Consider the following 19,839-nt stretch of genomic DNA (forward strand, 5'->3'; position numbering starts at 1 on the left):
GCGGCGGAGGGCGGGGCTTCACGCTGCTGTTTCCTAACAGGTGAATATCATTTAGCTCATTTATTCTACATAAATATTGGATCGATACGACACACAGTATGCTAACTCTCCCTGAGGAAGCCGCAACTTTTGCGGCGATACGCGTGGGTTTCTTTTCCCACATCTCCTTCCCTCCTCTCTTTTCCATCGGTACACACATGGTCCTAGCCTGATTTCAACATTTGGATCCCACATGGTGTATGTAATTGATTCTTTCTTTTTTTGACATGCAGGACCTTATCATACTTTGTGGTCTTTTCATTTAGCATGGCTGCATTGGGTAAAGGCCGTTTAGGCATTGATCTTTCTTTGCCTGTGGGGTCCATTCTTCTCTATTGATACCTGTAGGGCTATATGGTACTGTGATACTAGCAGGTCTACGCTTAATTGCTCATATTGTTGTGTTGTTTTGGTCTGTGAACCATGTGTGTATATATAACTAATTGTTTTTGTATACTAAGGACATTGTATATGGTTATACCACAGGCCATTATATTGTATTATATGACCAGGCTGGTGTAGTTGGGGATGTGGGTTGTCACTCTTTTCCTACATTATCATATTAGGATATGACTTGTGTACAAGATTTGTGCGGTTGCTGCACTTTTAATGATTTTATCTGTGTGATGTATCTTTTTGTGTGTTGCATTATTTTTTGTATAAGGTTACAAATAAAAGACTTTGTATTTTTTACATATGGTTGTGGTGCTCCCTTCTGTGTGGACTTGATCTTTCTCTATGGGTTCAGTTGCTATGTTATATTGCAGTTGCAGTTATATATTCAGCGGTGCCCTCAACCCTCACGAATTTATATGCTGTTGGTTTTTCCTTTGGTTTTTCTAGTGGAGTGTTGGCACACTAGTATTTGACTTATATTTATGATTTATTTTCTATTAGTTTGGTGATCTATTGCATATATTTTTTTATTGTTAGGCTCTGTTATTATAATTGTTCTTTGTTCACCATGTATTTGGAGACCAGGGAGTTGGCATGGAGGGGTCAGGTTGAGGACATTTTTGGTTCCATTAGTTATGAGTCCACCCCGGATGGGTCTGTGACTTTTCTATGTTCCGAGATTACTAACCTCCATAAGTCACTCAATAAAACGTGGTGGAATGTTAAGAGCTTAGAGGAGTATAATAAATTAGGTATTGTTCCAAGAGGTTTAAGGGTTAAAATCTTTCCAGCATCGGAGGCGGATAATGAGTTTAAGGGCATGTGGGAGGCAGGCCTTTTAAAATGCTCTTCCATTCTGATGAACCTGCTCATTGACCATGATCGCAAGCTCATGGGGAAGTTAAAGGAGAGAATAAAGGAGAAAGAGATACAGCTAAACACTCTGGATACACAGAGTGTGGTTTCACCGTTTCAGCTTAAGCTAAAAGAGACAATTGAGACCTTGGAGAAAGACATTATACAAAAGAGGAAGTTCCTCCGAGACAAGGGTGATTTTGACAGCCAACAGATTTTCAGATGGACGCATCAGGGTAACGGTCGCTTCAAAAAGTTTTGTAGCCAAGATCAGAGGAAGCATCCACCCCCTGGGGTCGCTGGGGATTCCTCTACTAGCGATTTTTTTTATCTTCAGGCGCAAGCGATCAGGAAAGCGCAATAGAAGAGGTCGCCGAAAATCAATCAAATCCAAAGAAAAAGGGACGAAGGTACCAGACTTGGTCCCCAACCTACAAGAGATCACTGAGACACAACAGGAGGAGGTAACCGTAGGTTTGGATGTCGACAATACAGGTAATCTACAAATTATTAATCTATCTGAGTACATTCTATCTGATGAGGAAAGACGTGTTTTGCCAATGGGACTGTCTTTTTCTCCTATGAATAGACTAGATAAATTTACACTTGTAAAAGATGTGTATCTCTTTTGTAGAAAACTGGTCTTCAAACTTATACATCACCAGCCCTCAATTGTCGATTCTCTGCCTCAGGACGAGAGACAAGTTTTTAACTATCTTGTGCAACTCTCAGAGGAAAATGAGAATTCCAGCACCCGGGATGGCTGCAGGTCTTGGCATCTGCCCTCACAGGTCACGCCGTCCTTCACAGTATCTCCCACCATCCAAAATTTTTTATGACATGGCAAGTCAAGATGTGGACAGACTCCAGCTCAAAAAACATCAGGGCGAGAATTTGGGGACAAAAGAGAGGCAGATCCTGACAAAATTATAAGAGAATCCATCGTTTATCATAAAGGAGGCTGATAAGGGTGGGAATATTGTACTGTGGCCCATTGATATGTATCTCAAAGAAGCTCGGCGCCAACCAAGCGATGTCAACTGTTATCAAGTCCTGCCTTCTGACCCCACAGGTACCTTTTAAGAAGAAATTGGACCGCCTCCTCACCTCCGCCAAGCACAACAATGTTCTGGACAATAAGGAATTCAAATTCCTGACCACGGCTTCTCCAATTGCTCCTACCCTATATCTTCTCCCGAAGATCCACAAATCGACTCAGGAGCCACCTGGTAGGCCAATCGTGGCAGGCATAGGCGGTTTGTATGAGAGGCCATGTATTTACCTGGATCACTTTTTGCAACCGCTTGTTATCCATCTAGGTTCTTCTATCCAGGACACCTCCCACTTGATTCGACAACTGCAAGATCTGACGGTTCCTGACAATACCATTCTTGTCACGATGGCTGTCACATCACTGTACACCTGTATCGGACACACATTGGGCATTGAGGCGGTCTCAGATTTCTTGAACCAACAGATAACAGGTGACCGCAGACATCAGTCCTTTATTTTGGATCTTTTAGCTTTTGTTCCATCTAATAGCTACTTTGTGTTTGACAGAGTGTTTTATAAGCAAATCTCTGGTACAGCCATGGGTGCCCGCTGTGCGCCCTCCTATGCCAACCTTTTTATGGGTTGGTGGGAGGAGACACAGGTGCACCCTTTGCAGGATTTTAAAACCAACTTCTTTTGTTGGTTTCGGTACATCGACGACTTGCTGGTACTATGGACGGGCTCCGAAACTGAATGCAGGAACTTCATTGCTACACTTAATAGTAATGAGCTAAACATTTCTTTGACAGCTTCACCCTCTATGACATCGGTGGATTTTCTGGATTTGAAGGTGATAAAAGCTGGCAATCGGATCCAAACTAAGATCTTTCGCAAGACTACAGCTGCGAATAACCTTCTTCACTTTTCATGTTTTCACCCCCGACACCTACGCAACAATCTTCCAAAGGGCCAATTTTTGAGGGTAAGGCGCAATTGCAGTCAAGACTCGGATTTTTGTGAGGGGGCACAGGAGCTTACCACTCGATTGTCAAAGAGAGGCTACCCGTGAAAAGTTGTAGCACGAGCTTTTGAGCACTCCAAAAAATCCTATATAGAAAAGAAATACCAAACAATTCTCAAAATATAATCTCTCCAGTAAATACTGCACAACAAACATGTACCCCAAAAAAAAATATTTACTGACAACTCAATAAATGATTTTTAATCAAATTCATTTTATTTATATTAAAAGGACATTACACAACAATTATCATTATTTTATTAAAAAGTATTAACCGTTAAAATAACTGAATATATATTAAAATATATAAAAGAAAATATGTATATATATATAAATATATAGACCGTATGTGGGGGGCTGTGGTACACAAAAATCGACTGGCAATAAAATGACAATAAACCAAATAAAGTGCTAATGCAATCACAATCAAAGTTATTTAAATATTAAAAGCACACTCATAAACCGGCCATAATGTGCACATATAATAAAATATACAGAAGAATTGGAGACAAAATTTATCTATAAATAATACAAATACAAGCACCTAATTGATATACAATTGGAAAAAATCCAATAAATGTGTAAATAAATATACAAAATATACAATGTAAAAAATAATAAATAATAAATAATAACCCAAGTGAATATTAACGGATATATAGTGAATGTGTCTATATAATGTATTTAAGTAAGTAATAATAAATGTCTATATATGTATATATAATAATGAATCAGTAGTGAAAATTGTGAAACAACACAAAATTTGCAAAATCATATGTGAGAAAGCTAAAAAAGCAATCACTCTAAATTTTATATAAGTAAACACATAAATACCTGTGAATGTGAATAATAAAAGTATATATAACATATATATGTGCCAAAATGTGACAATAAATATTAGTGTAAATCAATTATATTGTAGCCAATTGTATATCTATAACACTGCCGTAGTATATATTTGACCCTCCTAATTCTAAAGCACAATAATCAAATCATGCACATAGTATGCAAAAGCAATACAGATGGAAGCCGGACCTTACCAAACGGACAAGTGTACCGCAGCCCACATACTGTCTATATATTTATATATATACATATTTTCTTTTATATATTTTAATATATATTCCGTTATTTTAACGGTTAATAATTTTTAATAAAATAATGATAATTGTTGTGTAATGTCCTTTTGAGCACTCCAGACTGAGTGACAGATTGAGTCTCTTGCAGCCAAGGGCTCGGGAAAGCATGTCGACCATTGAAGGGAACCTGTCACCCCCCCCCCCCAGTCATTTCAAACTAAAAGAGCCACCTTGTGCAGCAGTAATGCTACATTCTGACAAGGTGGCTCTTTTAGTTCTGGGTGCTGTAACTGGAGAAATAATCAGTTTTATAATTTGTGCCTGCGCGGCCGCCCTGCTTGTGATTCCCAGCCCCGCAGTGATTTATGATTTATTCACATTGCGGGGCTGGGATTCACAGGCAGGGCAGCCACGCAGGCGCAGTCAGCTGGACTGCATATGAGGAAAGACGGCCAACTGTTATGACCCCAATGGCGAGGGTCTCAGAGGAACGTGGAAGTCTGCAGAATACAAAAATCCAGCTCATAGGGCAGTGGTAACTGGGTTGACCATATATCTACTCCTAACGCCAACACTAGAAGTAGCCGGGGATCATTCCTACGTTGATTCTAGATGACACGCGCCAGCCGGAGAATCTAGCTACCCCTAGTAGAGGAAAACAAAGACCTTTCTTGCCTCCAGAGAAGGGGACCCCAAAGCTGGATAGAAGCCCCCCACAAATAATGACGGTGAGGTAAGAGGAAATGACAAACACAGAAATGAACCAGGTTTAGCACAGAGAGGCCCGCTTACTGATAGCAGAATAAAGAAAGGTAACTTATATGGTCAACAAAAACCCTATCAAAATCCACACTGGAAATTCAAGAACCCCCGAACCGTCTAACGGTCCGGGGGGAGAACACCAGCCCCCCTAGAGCTTCCAGCAAAGGTCAGGATATAGTTTTGGAACAAGCTGGACAAAAATACAAAACCAAAACAAATAGCAAAAAGCAAAAGGCAGACTTAGCTGATATAACTGGAACCAGGATCAGTAGACAAGAGCACAGCAGACTAGCTCTGATAACTACGTTGCCAGGCATTGAACTGAAGGTCCAGGGAGCTTATATAGCAACACCCCTAACTAACGACCCAGGTGCGGATAAAAGGAATGACAGAAAACCAGAGTCAAAAAACTAGTAACCACTAGAGGGAGCAAAAAGCAAATTCACAACAGCCAACGTTCACTGCGCCTGCACCAGGCAGGGGATAAGAGCGCAGGCGCCGACTACTTTTGAAAATAGCGGAGAGGAGGAGGCGGCGCCCGGCGCCAAGAAGATGTGAGTGACAGCTGTGTGCTGTCTGAAGCAGGGGGGAAACGCCGGCCCACTTGACTGAGGAGCAGGTATTTCAGACAAATTATAACTGATTATTTCTCAAGTTACAGCACCCAGAACTAAAAGAGCCACCTTGTCAGAATGCAGCATTACTGCTGCACAAGGTGGCTCTTTTAGTTTGAAATGACTGGGGGGGGTGACAGGTTCCCTTTAATCTGATTACAACATTTAACGACCAATGGCAGGATGTTTATGACATCCTGGGTAAACTTTGGGGGATACTTTTGAATGAGTCCAAACTGAGGCCCTTTTTTTCAGACAAACCAAGAATTGTTGCTAGGAGAGCTAAGAATCTCAAGGATACTCTCACCACCAGCCATTTTAAGAGGCCAATTGTGGGATTAGGGACAGGAAATCGGATAAAGGGGACATTTCCCTGTGGGAACTGCAATGTATGCCCGTATATGACTGCTACTGACATTTTAACTCTGCCGATTTTTCCAGGGGAGGAGAAAACCAGGCAATACTCCAACTGCAGATCAAGGAACGTGGTTTACTTATTGATTTGCACATGCCCGAAGATATATGTCGGACAGACAACCCAGGAAGTAATGTGAAGGGTTCAACAGCATATGTCAAATATCATCAACGCCAGGGTGGATATTGAGAAAGAAAAAATTGTTTCATCTGTTGCACTCTATTTCCTGAGACATCATAATAGCAGACAGCGGGATATACGCATTATGGTCGTCGATCAAGTTCGGAGCAATATCCGTGGTGGAGATCTGACAAAAGAGCTCCTCCAACGAGAGTCACGGTGGATCTACAATCTTAACAGCATGTCACCAAATGGACTTAACGAGGAGCTCTTATTCACAGGCTTTAACCCCTTTCTGACATCGGACGTACTATCCCGTCGAGGTGGGGTGGGCCCGTGTGACCACCGACGGGATAGTACGTCCAGCGCTGGGGGGAACGTGGCCGATCGCGGACGGGTGTCAGCTGACTATCGCAGCTGACATCTGGCACTATGTGCCAGGAGCGGTCACGGACCGCCCCCGGCACATTAACCCCCGGCACACTGCGATCAAACATGATCGCAGTGTACCGGCGGTACAGGGAAGCATCGCGCAGTGAGGGGGCTCATCTCTTTCTCGCGTTTCATCGCGTTGCTCCGAGGGTCTCATCTCTTTCTCCCTGCAGCAGGCCTGGATCCAAGATGGCCGCGGCATCTGGGTTATGTAGGGAGGTGGCTTCACTGCGCCTGCTCAGAGCAGGCGCGGGGAAGCCTCCAGGAGCTGTGCATGTCAGATCGCCGATCTGACACAGTGCACAGCAAAGTGTCAGATCGGCGATCTTACACTATAACATGATGCCCCCCCTGGGGCAATGTTATAGTGTAAAAAAAAAAAAAATATTCACATGTGTAAAAAAAAAAAATAAAATAAAAAAATCCCCCCCCCCAAAAAAAAAACAATATTGTTCCTATAAATGCATTTCTTAATCTAAATTAAAAAAAACAATAAAAGTACACATATTTTGTATCACTGTGTCCGTAACGACCCGACTTATAAAACATTCCCACTAGTTAACCCCTTCAGTGAACACCGCAAAAAAAAAAGAGGCAAAAAACAACGCTTTATTACCATACCGCCAAACAAAAAGTGGAATAACACGCAATCAAAAAGATGGATATAAATAACCATGGTACCGCTGAAAACGTCATCTTGTCCCTCAAAAAAAGAGCCGCCATACAGCATCATCAAAGAAAAAATAAAAAAGTTATAGTCCTCAGAATAAAGTGATACAAAAATAATTTTTTTTCTATAAAATAGTTTTTATCGTATAAAAGCGCCAAAACATTAAAAAAATGATATAAATGAGGTATCACTGTAATCGTACTGACCCGAAGAATAAAACTGCTTTATCCATTTTACTAAACGCGGAACGGTATAAACGCCTCCCCCAAAAGAAATTAATGAATAGCTGGTTTTTGGTCATTCTGCCTCATAAAAATCGGAATAAAAAGCGATCAAAAAGTGTCACGTGCCCGAAAATGTTACCAATAAAAACGTCAACTCGTCCCGCAAAAACAATACCTCACATAACTCTGTGGACCAAAATATGGAAAAATTATAGCTCTCAAAATGTGGTAACGCAAAAAATATTTTTGCAATAAAAAGCGTCTTTCAGTGGCTGGCAGTCATAAAAATCCGCTAAAAAACCCGCTATAAAAATAAATCAAACCCCCCTTCATCACCCCCTTAGTTAGCGAAAAATTTAAAAATTAATTTTTTTTATTTATTTCTATTTTCCCATTAGGGCTAGCATTAGGGTTAGGGTTGGGGCTAGGGTTAAGGCTACAGTTAGGGTTGGGGCTAAAGTTAGGGTTAGGGTTGGGGCTAAAGTTAGGGTTAGGGTTTGGATTACATTTACGGTTGGGATTAGGGTTAAGGGTGTGTCAGGGTTAGGGGTGTGGTTAGGGTTACCGTTGGGATTAGGGTTAGGGATGTGTTTGGATTAGGGTTTCAGTTATAATTGGGTGGTTTCCACTATTTAGGCACATCAGGGGCTCTCCAAATGCGACATAGCGTCCGATCTCAATTACAGCCAATTCTGTGTTGAAAAAGTAAAACAGTGTTCCTTCCATTCCAAGCTCTACCGTGCGCCGAAACAGGGGTTTACCCCAACATATGGGGTATCAACGTACTCAGGACACATTGGACAACAACTTTTGGGGTCCAATTTCTTCTGTTACCCTTGGGAAAATACAAAACTGGGGGCTAAAAAATAATTTTTGTGGAAAAAAAATATTTTTTCTTTTCACGGCTCTGCATTATAAACTGTAGTGAAACACTTGGGGGTTCAAAGTTCTCACAACACATCTAGAGAAGTTCCTTGGGGGGTCTAGTTTCCAATATAGGGTCGCTTGTGGGGGATTCTACTGCTTAGGTACATTAGGGGCTCTGCAAACGCAATGTGACACCTGCAGACCAATCCATGTAAGTCTGCATTCCAAATGATGCTCCTTCCCTTCCGAGCTCTGCCATGCGCTCAAACGGTGGTTCCCCCCACAGATCATGGTGGTGGTTTCCCCCACAGTAAAGATCATTTTTGTGAAAAAATATGATTTTTTATTTTTGCGGCTCTGCATTATAAACTTCTGTGAATCACTTAATGGGTCAAAGTGCTCACCACACATCTAGAAAAGTTCCTTAGGGGGTCTATTTTCCAAAATGGTGTCACTTGTGGGGGGGGGTTTCAATGTGTAGGCACATCAGGGGCTCTCCAAACGCAACATGGCGTCCCATCTCAATTCCAGTCAATTTTGCATTGAAAAGTCAAATGGCGCTCCTTCGCTTCCGAGCTCTGCCATGCGCTTAAACAGTGGTTTACCCCCACATATGGGGTATCAGCGTACTCAGGACAAATTGTGCAACAAGTTTTGGGGTCCATTTTCTCCTGTTACCCTTGGTAAAATAAAACAAATTGGAACTGAAGTAAATTTTTTGTGAAAAAAAGTTAAATGTTCATTTTTATTTAAACATTCCAAAAATTCCTGTGAAACACCTGAAGGGTTAATAAACTTCTTGAATGTGGTTTTGAGAACCTTGAGGGGTGCAGTTTTTAGAATGGTGTCACACTTGGTTATTTTCTATCATATAGACCCCTCAAAATGACTGCAAATGAGATGTGGTCCCTAAAAAAAAAAATGGTGTTGTAAAAATGAGAAATTGCTGGTCAACTTTTAACCCTTATAACTCCCTAACAAAAAAAATTTTGGTTCCAAAATTGTGCTGATGTAAAGTAGACATGTGGGAAATGTTACTTATTAAGTATTTTGTGTGACATATCTCTGTGATTTAATTGCATAAAAATTCAAAGTTGGAAAATTGCGAAATTCTCAAAATTTGCCAAATCTCCGTTCTTTTCACAAATAAACGCAGGTAATATCAAAGAAATTTTACCACTATCATGAAGTACAATGTGTATGTATATGTATATATATATATATATATATATATATATATATATATATATATATATATATACTAGATGGTGGCTCGATACGAATGCATTGGGTATTCTAGAATATGTATGTATGTACATCGCGCTGTGAGTGGGGGTTAAATTCCACGCCAATATCGCTGATTGCTCGCAGCCGGCCGCGTAGTATATAGCACAGCCCATGTAGTATATAGCACAGCCCACGTAGTATATAGCACAGCCCACGTAGTATATAGCACAGCCCACGTAGTATATAGCACAGCCCACGTAGTATATAGCACAGCCCACGTAGTATATGACACAGCCACGTAGTATATAGCACAGCCAATGCACTAGATGGCACAGCCCACGCAGTAGATGGCACAGCCCACGCAGTAGATGGCACAGCCCACGCAGTAGATGGCACAGCCCACGTAGTAGATGGCACAGCCCACGTAGTAGATGGCACAGCCCACAAAAAGAATTAAAATAAACTGTTATATACTCACCTTCCATCGTCCACCGAAGCTGTCCCGCTCCTTGCGATGCGGCCGGCAGCTGCCGTTCCCAGAGATGCATTGCAAAATTACCCAGATGACTTAGCAGTCTTAGCCAGAGACCGCTAAGTCATCTGTGTAATTTCGCAATGCATCTCTGGGAACGGAAGCTGCCGAGAGCATCCGGAGGAGCGGGAAAGCTGCGGAGGCGACGGAAGGTCAGAATAGCATGATTTTTTATTACTTTTACCATTATATCTTTCTACTATTGATGCTGCACAGCCAGCATCAGTAGTAAATAGTTGGTCCGGGATGGGGAGTAGTTAGGGGCCAATTCGCGGCCAGACTGCCGGTCGCGATTAATAAGCGACTCGGGATTTCCGTTACAGACAAAGACAGACAAACAGACAGACGTACCCCTTAGATTATCCATCTATCTATATAATCATCTATCTATAGATATATTTATAGATATATTTATATCTATAGATACATAGATATACTAAACATCTGACTTGGTATTATCTATCGTATCTATTATCTGTCTATCATCTATTTATCTATTATCTATCTATCGATATATCTATCGATAGATATATTTATAGATAATAGATACGATAGATAGATCGATACGAAAGAGCTATCTATCTATTATCTATCCCATATCTATCATCTATCTATCGATTTATCTGTTATCTATCATCTATCTGTCTGTGTGTGTAAACATTATTCTTCAATGGAGTATGTAAATGAAGAGGTTGGACAAGAAATGACATCACCCTTTCTTTTTGGGTATATCTTTATTGAGCTTAAAAAAATACACACAAATCCGCATGAAATCTTGCGCCGGAAAATTCGATAGTGGAAGCTGCAAATACTAGGATTGACTCATATTGTGACCTGCACGCTGATAAGGATTTTGTGATTATATCATGCAATAGTCTCAATGAAATGGGGCGATGACATTCCTGACTAGGCTGGAGCCTTTTCCAGCCTTTAACTGCTTGTTTGATGAAAAAGACCTTAGTAACGTCCGACCACCCCGTTAGTTGGAAGAAAAAAGCTATCACCCGATAAAAACCGTTGCACAGATGTACCCGGCTCGTCTCTTTGCCTGAGCCGATTCAAAAATTCTACCGACATCTCGCACGATCGTACATATCGACCAGCCTACCGTAAATTAATGAGCACCGCTCTACCCACGCTTTATTATAAACCTGCCAGGTAGCCGGTGTAACCGAAGCGCAGATTAATGGCATCAGTGATTGGCAACAGTGTTCCGTAAGGATTGAGGACACTGGAGGCCCGATGGTGTCACATTAGGGAGAAGGACTTTGAAGGCCTGCCAATTGGAAGACAACAGTGAGTTAACAAGTTTATTTTCTACATTAGTAATTAGTGGTCGTTGGTGAAAAGGGAGGCTCTTCCTGTGATTGCATTAGTCGTATCCACACATCTGTCACTTTTACGCCCCAGCCTAAACAGGGCTGCAGGGCCAGCCGCCTGCGGAAAGCCTCATCATACCGCCTCCAGGCAGAACCGCCATGGGATTTATATGAATTCTATATTAGGGCCTGATAAATAGTTCGGAACAGTATTCTGGATGTTTCTGGCCCATAATAAAGCTTAGGACTGTGAAAGCCTGTAGCCAGTTTTTCATTGTTTGTGCTATCTTTGGCTTATTCCTATCGTATAACCTTTCGCCTGTCCTCCTTTCCTTATCTACGGTCTGTTGGTCTACAGATAATAACGACCATGTGTCTACGTAATCATTATTCCATATTTTTTGTTTGGTCTCTTGGTCTGTGTGCGCCCCTAGCAGGCGAATTCCACAGAAAAATTTATCTTTATGTAGACTAGCAGATCGAGGTGTTGTCTTAATGTCAGTTGACCGGTGTGTACGAGTTAAGTGTTGAACTAGCGCCTTGATAGCTGATGCTAGTTCATTGTCTCCAGTGTTATGTACTGTTTGGTGTTTGTTAGTTTCAAAGCCCTCACTACTGCTCACTGCGGTCGGTCAAAATGAATGAGATACGTCTAATAATACGTGAGGAGCTTCAGTCCTTAGGTGGTGGCCCATCTATGCCTATGGAGAAGAGAAGCAGGAGAGCATCCTCACCTAGAGCAGACACGTCTGCAGAAAGTGGGGAGATTGATTCTGACATCTCTCAGATTTCTTGTTCCTCAGAGGATGAGGATTGTCTGTTTTCCTACTGATGGTGTGAACAATTTGGTGAAATCAGTAAGGAGTACGATGGGGTTATCAGAGTCCAAAGAGCCTCAGACGCTGCAGGACGTTATGTTTGCAGGTCTCGCTCAGCAGAAGGGCCATGTGTTTCCTGTAAATCAGACCATTAAAGACCTGGTCAAAAAAGAATGGAGTAAGCAGGGGCAAAAGGGGTTTGTACCGATATCTTGTAAGAGACGTTACCCCTTTGACGATGAGGACTTGGCCACCTGGGCTAAGGTGCCTAAAGTTGATGCGGCTGTAGCATCCACCTCTCGCCATACCTCTTTACCTGTAGAGGATGCGGGCTCTTTGTCCGATCCTATGGAAAGAAAATCTGATGCACTTCTTAAAAGATCATGGGAAGCTTGTGTCACTGCATTTAAACCGGCAATCTCAGCCACATGCACTAGCAGGTCTATGCTGGTTTGGCTGGAGCAGCTGGATCAAAGCATCAAGAGTGGCGTATCTAAGGAAAAATTGCGTGCCTCTATTCCTTTGATTAAGGGTGCTGCGGCCTTTCTATCAGATGCCTCAATAGACTCGCTCCGCTTAGCAGCCTGAACAGCTAACCTTACTAATACAGCTCCTCGAGTGTTGTGGTTAAAGAACTGGAATGGAGTTGCCCAGTCCAGGTCTAAGTTGTGTGCCATACCCTGTCAGGGTGAGTACCTTTTTGGAGCCGTTCTGGATGATATACTCACTAAGGCGGGTGAGAGGAAGAAGGGGTTCCCTAATCCCTTTATTCCTTCTTACAGAAGGGCATTTAGGAAACCCCCATTTGGCAAGAAAAGAGACTTTAAAGACCGCTGGAGTAACAAGGAGTTCAGGCAGAAGGGAAATTTGTTTAATAAACGTCCCTTCAAACCAGCGGATAAATTCCGTTAATCCTTTTCTACCGGTGGGAGGTAGATTACTAAGATTTGTCAAACAATGGAAGAAAATAACAGCTAATTCATGGGCCATAAATTTGATATCTTCAGGCCTCACCTTAGACTGTATCCGGACACCTCCGGATTCTTTCCTTCTAACTTCCTTAAAATCCAGGCCACAGCAAGAGGCACTTGAAATTGAAATTAAATCCCTTAGCCAAACAGGTTTTAATAGAGGCCCCGTCGTCTCAAATGGGGAGACGATTTTACTCTCCCTTGTTTCTGATTACTAAGCCTGATGGGTCTTTCAGAACTATAATTAATTTGAGAAAATTGAACACCTTCATAAAACCCAAAACATTTAAAATGGAATCCATTCGTTCAGCTATAAAAAATTTATTTCCAAACTGTTACATGGTAGTACTGGATCTTAAGGATGCTTATTACCATCTTCCTATACACCAGTTAAACCAGCAGTTTCTTCGGGTGGCAGTTTTAATAGATGGTCAAGTTCGTCATCTACAATACAGAGCAATGCCCTTTGGGGTATCTATGGCTCCGAGGGTTTTTGCTAAATTGTTATTAGAAGTAATGTCCTTTCTACGGTTAAAAGACACACTTGTCATTCCGTATCTAGATGACCTGCTGATTATAGGTAAAACTCCCCTCCAGTGTGAGCAAAGGTTAGAGGAAGTTGTCTTTTTTTTGCAAACACTTGGCTGGATTGTCAATTGGGAAAAATCCAGACTCCAACCTGTAACATGTCAAAAATTCCTTGGGCTCCTTCTAGATTCAGTCGACCAGATATGTTGGCTTCCTGAGGATAAGAAGGCCTCCATAATTGATAAAGTGAACTTAGCGATCGAAAAACGCAGTATGTCGTTAAGAAGTGCCATGTCCTTGCTAGGTTCACTGACTTCATGCATTCCTGCGTTTCAGTGGGCTCAATTTCACACGAGACAGCTTCAGAAATTTGTGTTAGAGGACATTAATAAGAGTGGACATTTAAATCAGACAGTTGTGTTAACTTTAGAGGTGGTACACTACCTTACATGGTGGTTGGATTGGGACAATCTTTTGAGGAGTTTTATGGGTGATGACTCCTTCAAGTATAGTGACCACAGATGCTAGTCCTGAAGGCTGGGGGGCACATTTTCAGGATCAGATGGTTCAGGGTCTTTGGTCCAGATCAGAATCTAATAATTCCTCTAATGTTAAAGAATTAAGAGCTATATATTATTCCATACTCCACTTTCTTCCTCAGCTGCGAGGCTCTCACACACGGGTCCTTTCCGACAACTCCACTGCGGTGGCTTATCTAAACCATCAAGGAGGTACACGGTCGGACACTCTCATGGAAGTTACATCAGACATCATGAAATTAGCAGAAAGTCATCTGTTGTCCTTGTCAGCGGTACACATCAGAGGCATAGACAATTTTCGTGCTGATTTTCTCAGCCGTCACACCCTTCATCAAGGAGAATGGATGCTCAACAGGAGGATTTTCAGACTAATAACAGCCCGATGGGGCGTACCTCAAATAGACTCGTTTTCAACAAGATCCAACCGTCAGGTCAAAGCGTTTGCCTCTCTATGCAGACAGGACAATTCAGACATGTTCGATGGCCTTCAGGTGCCATGGATATTCAGCCTGGCTTATGCTTTTCCCCCATGGAATCTATTACCCATAGTTATAAGAAAAATAAGGGAGGAAGGGGCAAGAGTTCTGTTGATAGCCCCATTCTTGCCCAAGAGGTCATGGTTTTTGTGGCTCAGGGCAATGTCAATTACAGACCCTTGGATTCTGCCTCAGACCAAGGACTTGCTCTCTCAGGGACCATTCCTCCACCCTCAGGTAAAGGGCATGAACTTGAATGTATGGAATTTGAGAGGCAGTTAATAAATCTTAGAGGATTTTCTAGAGAGTTGATAGATACCCTCATGAAGAGTAGAAAGCCTTCTACTACCAGAATTTATGATAGAATATGGAGAAAATTTCTTGATTTCCATACCTCACAACTTTCTTCTGAGGTTCCCATATTCTCAATACTAGAGTTTCTACAGAAGGGTCTGGAGTTAGGGCTCTCTGTAAGCACTCTGAAGGTTCAGATTTCAGCTCTAGGAGCTCTCTTTAATTATGACATTGCAGGTGATAGGTGGATATCTCGTTTTATATCGGCATGTGAGCGATCAAAACCAATCAATATACCACAGGTCCCTCAGTGGGATCTAACTCTAGTCTTAAGGTACCTTCACACGAAGCGACGCTGCAGCGATAGCGACAACGATGCCGATCGCTGCAGCGTCGCTGTTTGATCGCTGGGGAGCGGTCACACAGACCGCTCTCCAGCGACCAACGATGCCGAGGTCCCCGGGTAACCAGGGTAAACATCGGGTTACCAGCGTAAAAGTAAAAAAAACAAACAGTACATGCTCACCTGCGCGTCCCCCAGCGTCTGCTTCCTTACACTGACTGAGCTCCGGCCCTAACAGCACAGCGGTGACGTCACCGCTGTGCTTTCACTTTCACTTTAGGGCCGGCGCTCAGTAAGTGTCAGGAAGCAGACGCTGGGGGACGCGCAGGTGAGTATGTACTGTTTGTTTTTTTACTTTTATGCTGGTAACCAGGGTAAACATCGGGTTACTAAGCGCGGCCCTGCGCTTGGTAACCCGATGTTTACCCTGGTTACCAGTGTAAAACATCGCTGGTATCGTTGCTTTTGCTTTCAAACACAACGATACACGGCGATCGGACGACCAAATAAAGTTCTGGACTTTATTCAGCGACCAGCGACATCACAGCAGGATCCTGATCGCTGCTGCATGTCAAACTTAACGATATCGCTAGCGAGGACGCTGTAACGTCACGGATCGCTAGCGATATCGTTACAAAGTCGTTTCGTGTGAAGGTACCTTTAGATGCATTAACACAAAGCCCTTTCGAGCCTCTTCATACAGCCTCATTGAAAAATATTTCATTAAAAACGATATTGTTAGTAGCATTAGTACCTGCTAGGAAAGTGAGCGATCTCCAGGCCTTATCAATAGATCCTCCATTTTTATCTGTAACATTTGACAGAATAATTTTGAAAACGGACCTGTCCTACCTTCCTAAAGTAGCCACTAGTTTTCATAGATCCCAGGAGATCTTCCTACCTACTTTTTATAGAGACCACTCAACTCCAGAAGAAGTGAGACTTCATACCCTAGATGTTAAAAGGACTGTTCTGGCCTATTTAGAGAGGACTAGGGACTGGAGGAAGAGTAGGGCTCTCTTTGTGTCTTTCCAGGGTAAAAACAAGGGATCCAGAGTCACAAAGAAAACCTTATCACGCTGGATCAGAGATGCCATACTCTTGGCATATAGAGCTAAAGGAAGAGATCCACCACTGCATGTGGGAGCACACTCTACAAGAGCCTTGTTGACTTCCTGGGCAGAGAAGGCGAATGTGCCAATAGACCTTATATGTAAGGGTGCAACCTGGTCTTCACCTAGTACTTTCTATAAGCACTATAGATTAGACCTATCTTCCGCCTCAGATCTAACCTTTGGAATATCTGTCCTTGACACGGTGAACCCACCCAATCTATAGTCTCTGTAAATCTCTCTAGTGGGTGCTGTCGTGGCGAATAGAAAATAGCGGATTACTTACCGGTAATGCTCTTTTATAGAGCCCACGACAGCACCCATTCACATCCCTCCCTTCTTTTTTAGTAGCACGTGGTGTCTTTGTGGTGAGGTGTAAATAATAGATCAATATAGTATAAGGTTGTAAATATGTACATCTTCCTGAGCCTATTAACTAAAACCTGGCGGTGGTTCCTCCTATTCTCTGTAATACAACTGAGGAGCGAGGGGGGACCGCCCCTTTTATCTCTCTGTAGGTTTCCTGTTCCTAGGGGCGGATCCCCTCTCTCTCTAGTGGGTGCTGTCGTGGGCTCTATAAAAGAGCATTACCGGTAAGTAATCTGGTATTTTTGTTAGGAATGTCGAAGGCTTAAAAGTAGTGTTGAGCGATACCGTCCGATATTTGAAAGTATCGGTATCGGATTGGATCGGCCGATATCCAAAAAATATCGGATATCGCCAATACCGATACCCGATACCAATACAAGTCAATGGGACACAAATATCGGAAGGTATCCTGGATGGTTCCCAGGGTCTGAAGGAGAGGAAACTCTCTCCTTCAGGCCCTGGGATCCCTATTCATGTAAAAAATAAAGAATAAAAATAAAAAATATGGATATACTCACCCTCGGACGGACCCTGGACCTTAGCGGTGCAACCGGCAGCCTCCGTTCCTAAGAATGCAGTGAGTGAAGGACCTTCGATGACGTCGTGGTCACATGAGCGGTCACGCGACCAATCACAAGACCGCGACGGCATTGCAGGTGCTGTACACTCACTGCATTCTTAGGAATGGAGGCTACCGGTTGCACCGCTAAGGTCCAGGGTCCGTCGGACGGGTGAGTATAACCATATTTTTTATTTTTATTCTTTATTTTTTACATGAATATGGATCCCAGGGCCTGAAGGAGAGTCTCCTCTCCTCCAGACCCTGGGAACCATACATTGGGAACTTCCGATTCCGATTTCCGATATCACAAAAATATCGGAACTCGGTATCGGAATTCCGATACAGCAAATATCGGCCGATACCCGATACTTGCGGTATTGGAATGCTCAACACTAGTTAAAAGTAAATAAGCAATTTTTCATTTTTCCTCAAACGTTTAAAACCTTTTTTTTTCAGGACCACAGCACATTTGAGCTGTGGACTTTGAGTGACTATGTGAGAGAAAATACCCAAAAGTGAGACCATTTTAAAAACGACACCCCTCAAAGTGCTTTAGGTCCTTCATAGGAATTGAAGCAATATGTAAGGAAATAAATGAACATTTCAATTTTCTCACAAAATATGTTGCGTTTGCCCCAAATCTTTCATATCCACAAGGGTAATGAGAGAAAATAGACCATACAATTTGTTGCGCAATTTCTCCTGAGTACACGGATGCCTTATGTGAAGAACCTCACCTCGCAGCCCCTCCTGACGTCACTAATGTATTGGTGGTCACGCGTTATGGTCTCTCTTCTTTCACCGTGACATTCCGCACTCCCTGGGAATGCATAGAGTCGTCTTAGCACAGGGAATGAGAGAGGGTGGCCTACGAGACTGAAAGACGTGGCACAATGCCTTAAAGCAGGCCTGGGCAAAGTGCGACCCACGGACCGAGACAGCCATGGGGCTGGAAATCAGTGGTCCACGGGCCGCATGGTGCCTGCCCGCTCGCTGTCTCCATGTGCGGCTGTGCCTTGCGCCCGCCGCTGACTTCTTTGGTGGAGGAGGGGCCTCTGGCCACTTCCTCCACCAAACAGCGTGTGAGCAGAGGCGGGGAGAGAAGCAGAGCGCCAGGGAACTGGACCGAGGTGAGTATGTAGTGTTTTTTTTTTTTCTCATGTGTATGGGCTGTTTGGGTGGGCATGAGGAGGCTATGGGGTGTGACATGGCGCTGCACACATGGGACGACATGGTGCTGCACACATGGGGGTGACATCCGGCACATGGTGCTGCATATGGAGGCGACATTCTTCACATGAGGCTACGGGGGCTACATGCAGTGTATATAGGGAGCAGTGGCGTAACTACAAAGCCACGGGCCCCGGTGCGAACTTCCAAATGGGGCCCCCCCCCACATTCCCCTAGATACGCCTCGGACTGTTGCAGGAATCTCCTGCACTGCAACATGTTGTTGGGTGCCAGCACAGCCCGCACAGTGGTATATCCAGCACAGCCCGCGCAGTGGTATATCCAGCACAGCCCGCACAGTGGTATATAGAGCACAGCCCGCACAGTGGTATATCCAGGACAGCCCGCACAGTGGTATATCCAGCACAGCCCGCACAGTGGTATATAGAGCACAGCCCACACAGTGGTATATAGAGCACAGCCCGCACAGTGGTATATCCAGCACAGCCCGCACAGTGGTATATAGAGCACAGCCCGCACAGTGGTATATAGAGCACAGCCCGCACAGTGGTATATCCAGGACAGCCCGCACAGTGGTATATCCAGCACAGCCCGCACAGTGGTATATCCAGCACAGCCCGCACAGTGGTATATCCAGCACAGCCCGCACAGTGGTATATCCAGCACAGCCCGCACAGTGGTATATAGAGCACAGCCCGCACAGTGGTATATAGAGCACAGCCCGCACAGTGGTATATCCAGCACAGCCCGCACAGGGGTATATAGAGCACAGCCCACGTCTCATCCCACCCCCCCCGATAATGGCCCCACAGTCCGGTTAAAAAGAAAAAAAAACAAACACTCACCTCACCTTTCCTTTTGCCCGCGCTGCTCGTCCCTGCTCCTGTCTCGGTGGCTGCAGTCTGCGCAGGACACAGCAGGTGCGCGATGATATGACGTCATCGCGCACCCGCAGTGTACTGTCAGAGGCAGAGCGGGGAATGATGGGAGAGGAAGCGTCAGGAGACGCTCTCTCCGACATCATTGCATTGAACTATACCGGTGTCATAGACGCCGGTATAGTTAAATGCG

At 43.6% G+C, this 19,839-nt stretch overlaps 1 protein-coding gene and 1 long non-coding RNA gene across 5 annotated transcripts in view; both read left to right on the plus strand.

Annotated features, from left to right (window-relative positions):
* Positions 1-19,839, plus strand: part of LOC143787819 (uncharacterized) — a 330,573-nt gene that overhangs the window by 65,340 nt on the left and 245,394 nt on the right. The window lies entirely within an intron of this gene.
* On the plus strand, positions 683-8,051 carry LOC143788937 (uncharacterized). Of its 4 annotated transcripts, none has more exons than XM_077278910.1 (4): positions 683-1,785; positions 1,925-2,133; positions 2,363-3,265; positions 6,201-8,051. In XM_077278910.1, exons 2-4 carry the CDS (start codon positions 2,029-2,031, stop codon positions 6,258-6,260), a joined length of 1,068 nt encoding a protein of 355 aa, XP_077135025.1. In that variant the 5' UTR covers positions 683-1,785; positions 1,925-2,028; the 3' UTR covers positions 6,261-8,051. The 4 variants fall into 4 exon arrangements, with proteins under 4 accessions (XP_077135025.1, XP_077135026.1, XP_077135024.1 ...); XM_077278911.1 differs by lacking the exon at positions 683-1,785 and having other exon boundaries at positions 1,801-2,133; positions 2,363-2,774; positions 3,093-3,265; XM_077278909.1 differs by lacking the exon at positions 683-1,785 and having other exon boundaries at positions 1,801-2,133; positions 2,363-2,519; positions 2,610-3,265.

The sequence above is a fragment of the Ranitomeya variabilis genome, chromosome 8 (genome assembly GCF_051348905.1).
Source record: "Ranitomeya variabilis isolate aRanVar5 chromosome 8, aRanVar5.hap1, whole genome shotgun sequence".
Lineage (NCBI taxonomy): Eukaryota > Metazoa > Chordata > Amphibia > Anura > Dendrobatidae > Ranitomeya > Ranitomeya variabilis.

Coding starts and splice junctions, on each gene's coding strand:
- LOC143788937 (XM_077278908.1), top strand. CDS start 1,906: ATGTGTATCTCTTTTGTAGAAAACTGGTCTTCAAACTTATACATCACC. Junction 2,134..2,362: donor CCAAAATTTTTTATGACATG/GCAAGTCAAGAT, acceptor CTGACCCCACAG/GTACCTTTTAAGAAGAAATT. Junction 3,266..6,200: donor CAAAGGGCCAATTTTTGAGG/GTAAGGCGCAAT, acceptor CGATTTTTCCAG/GGGAGGAGAAAACCAGGCAA.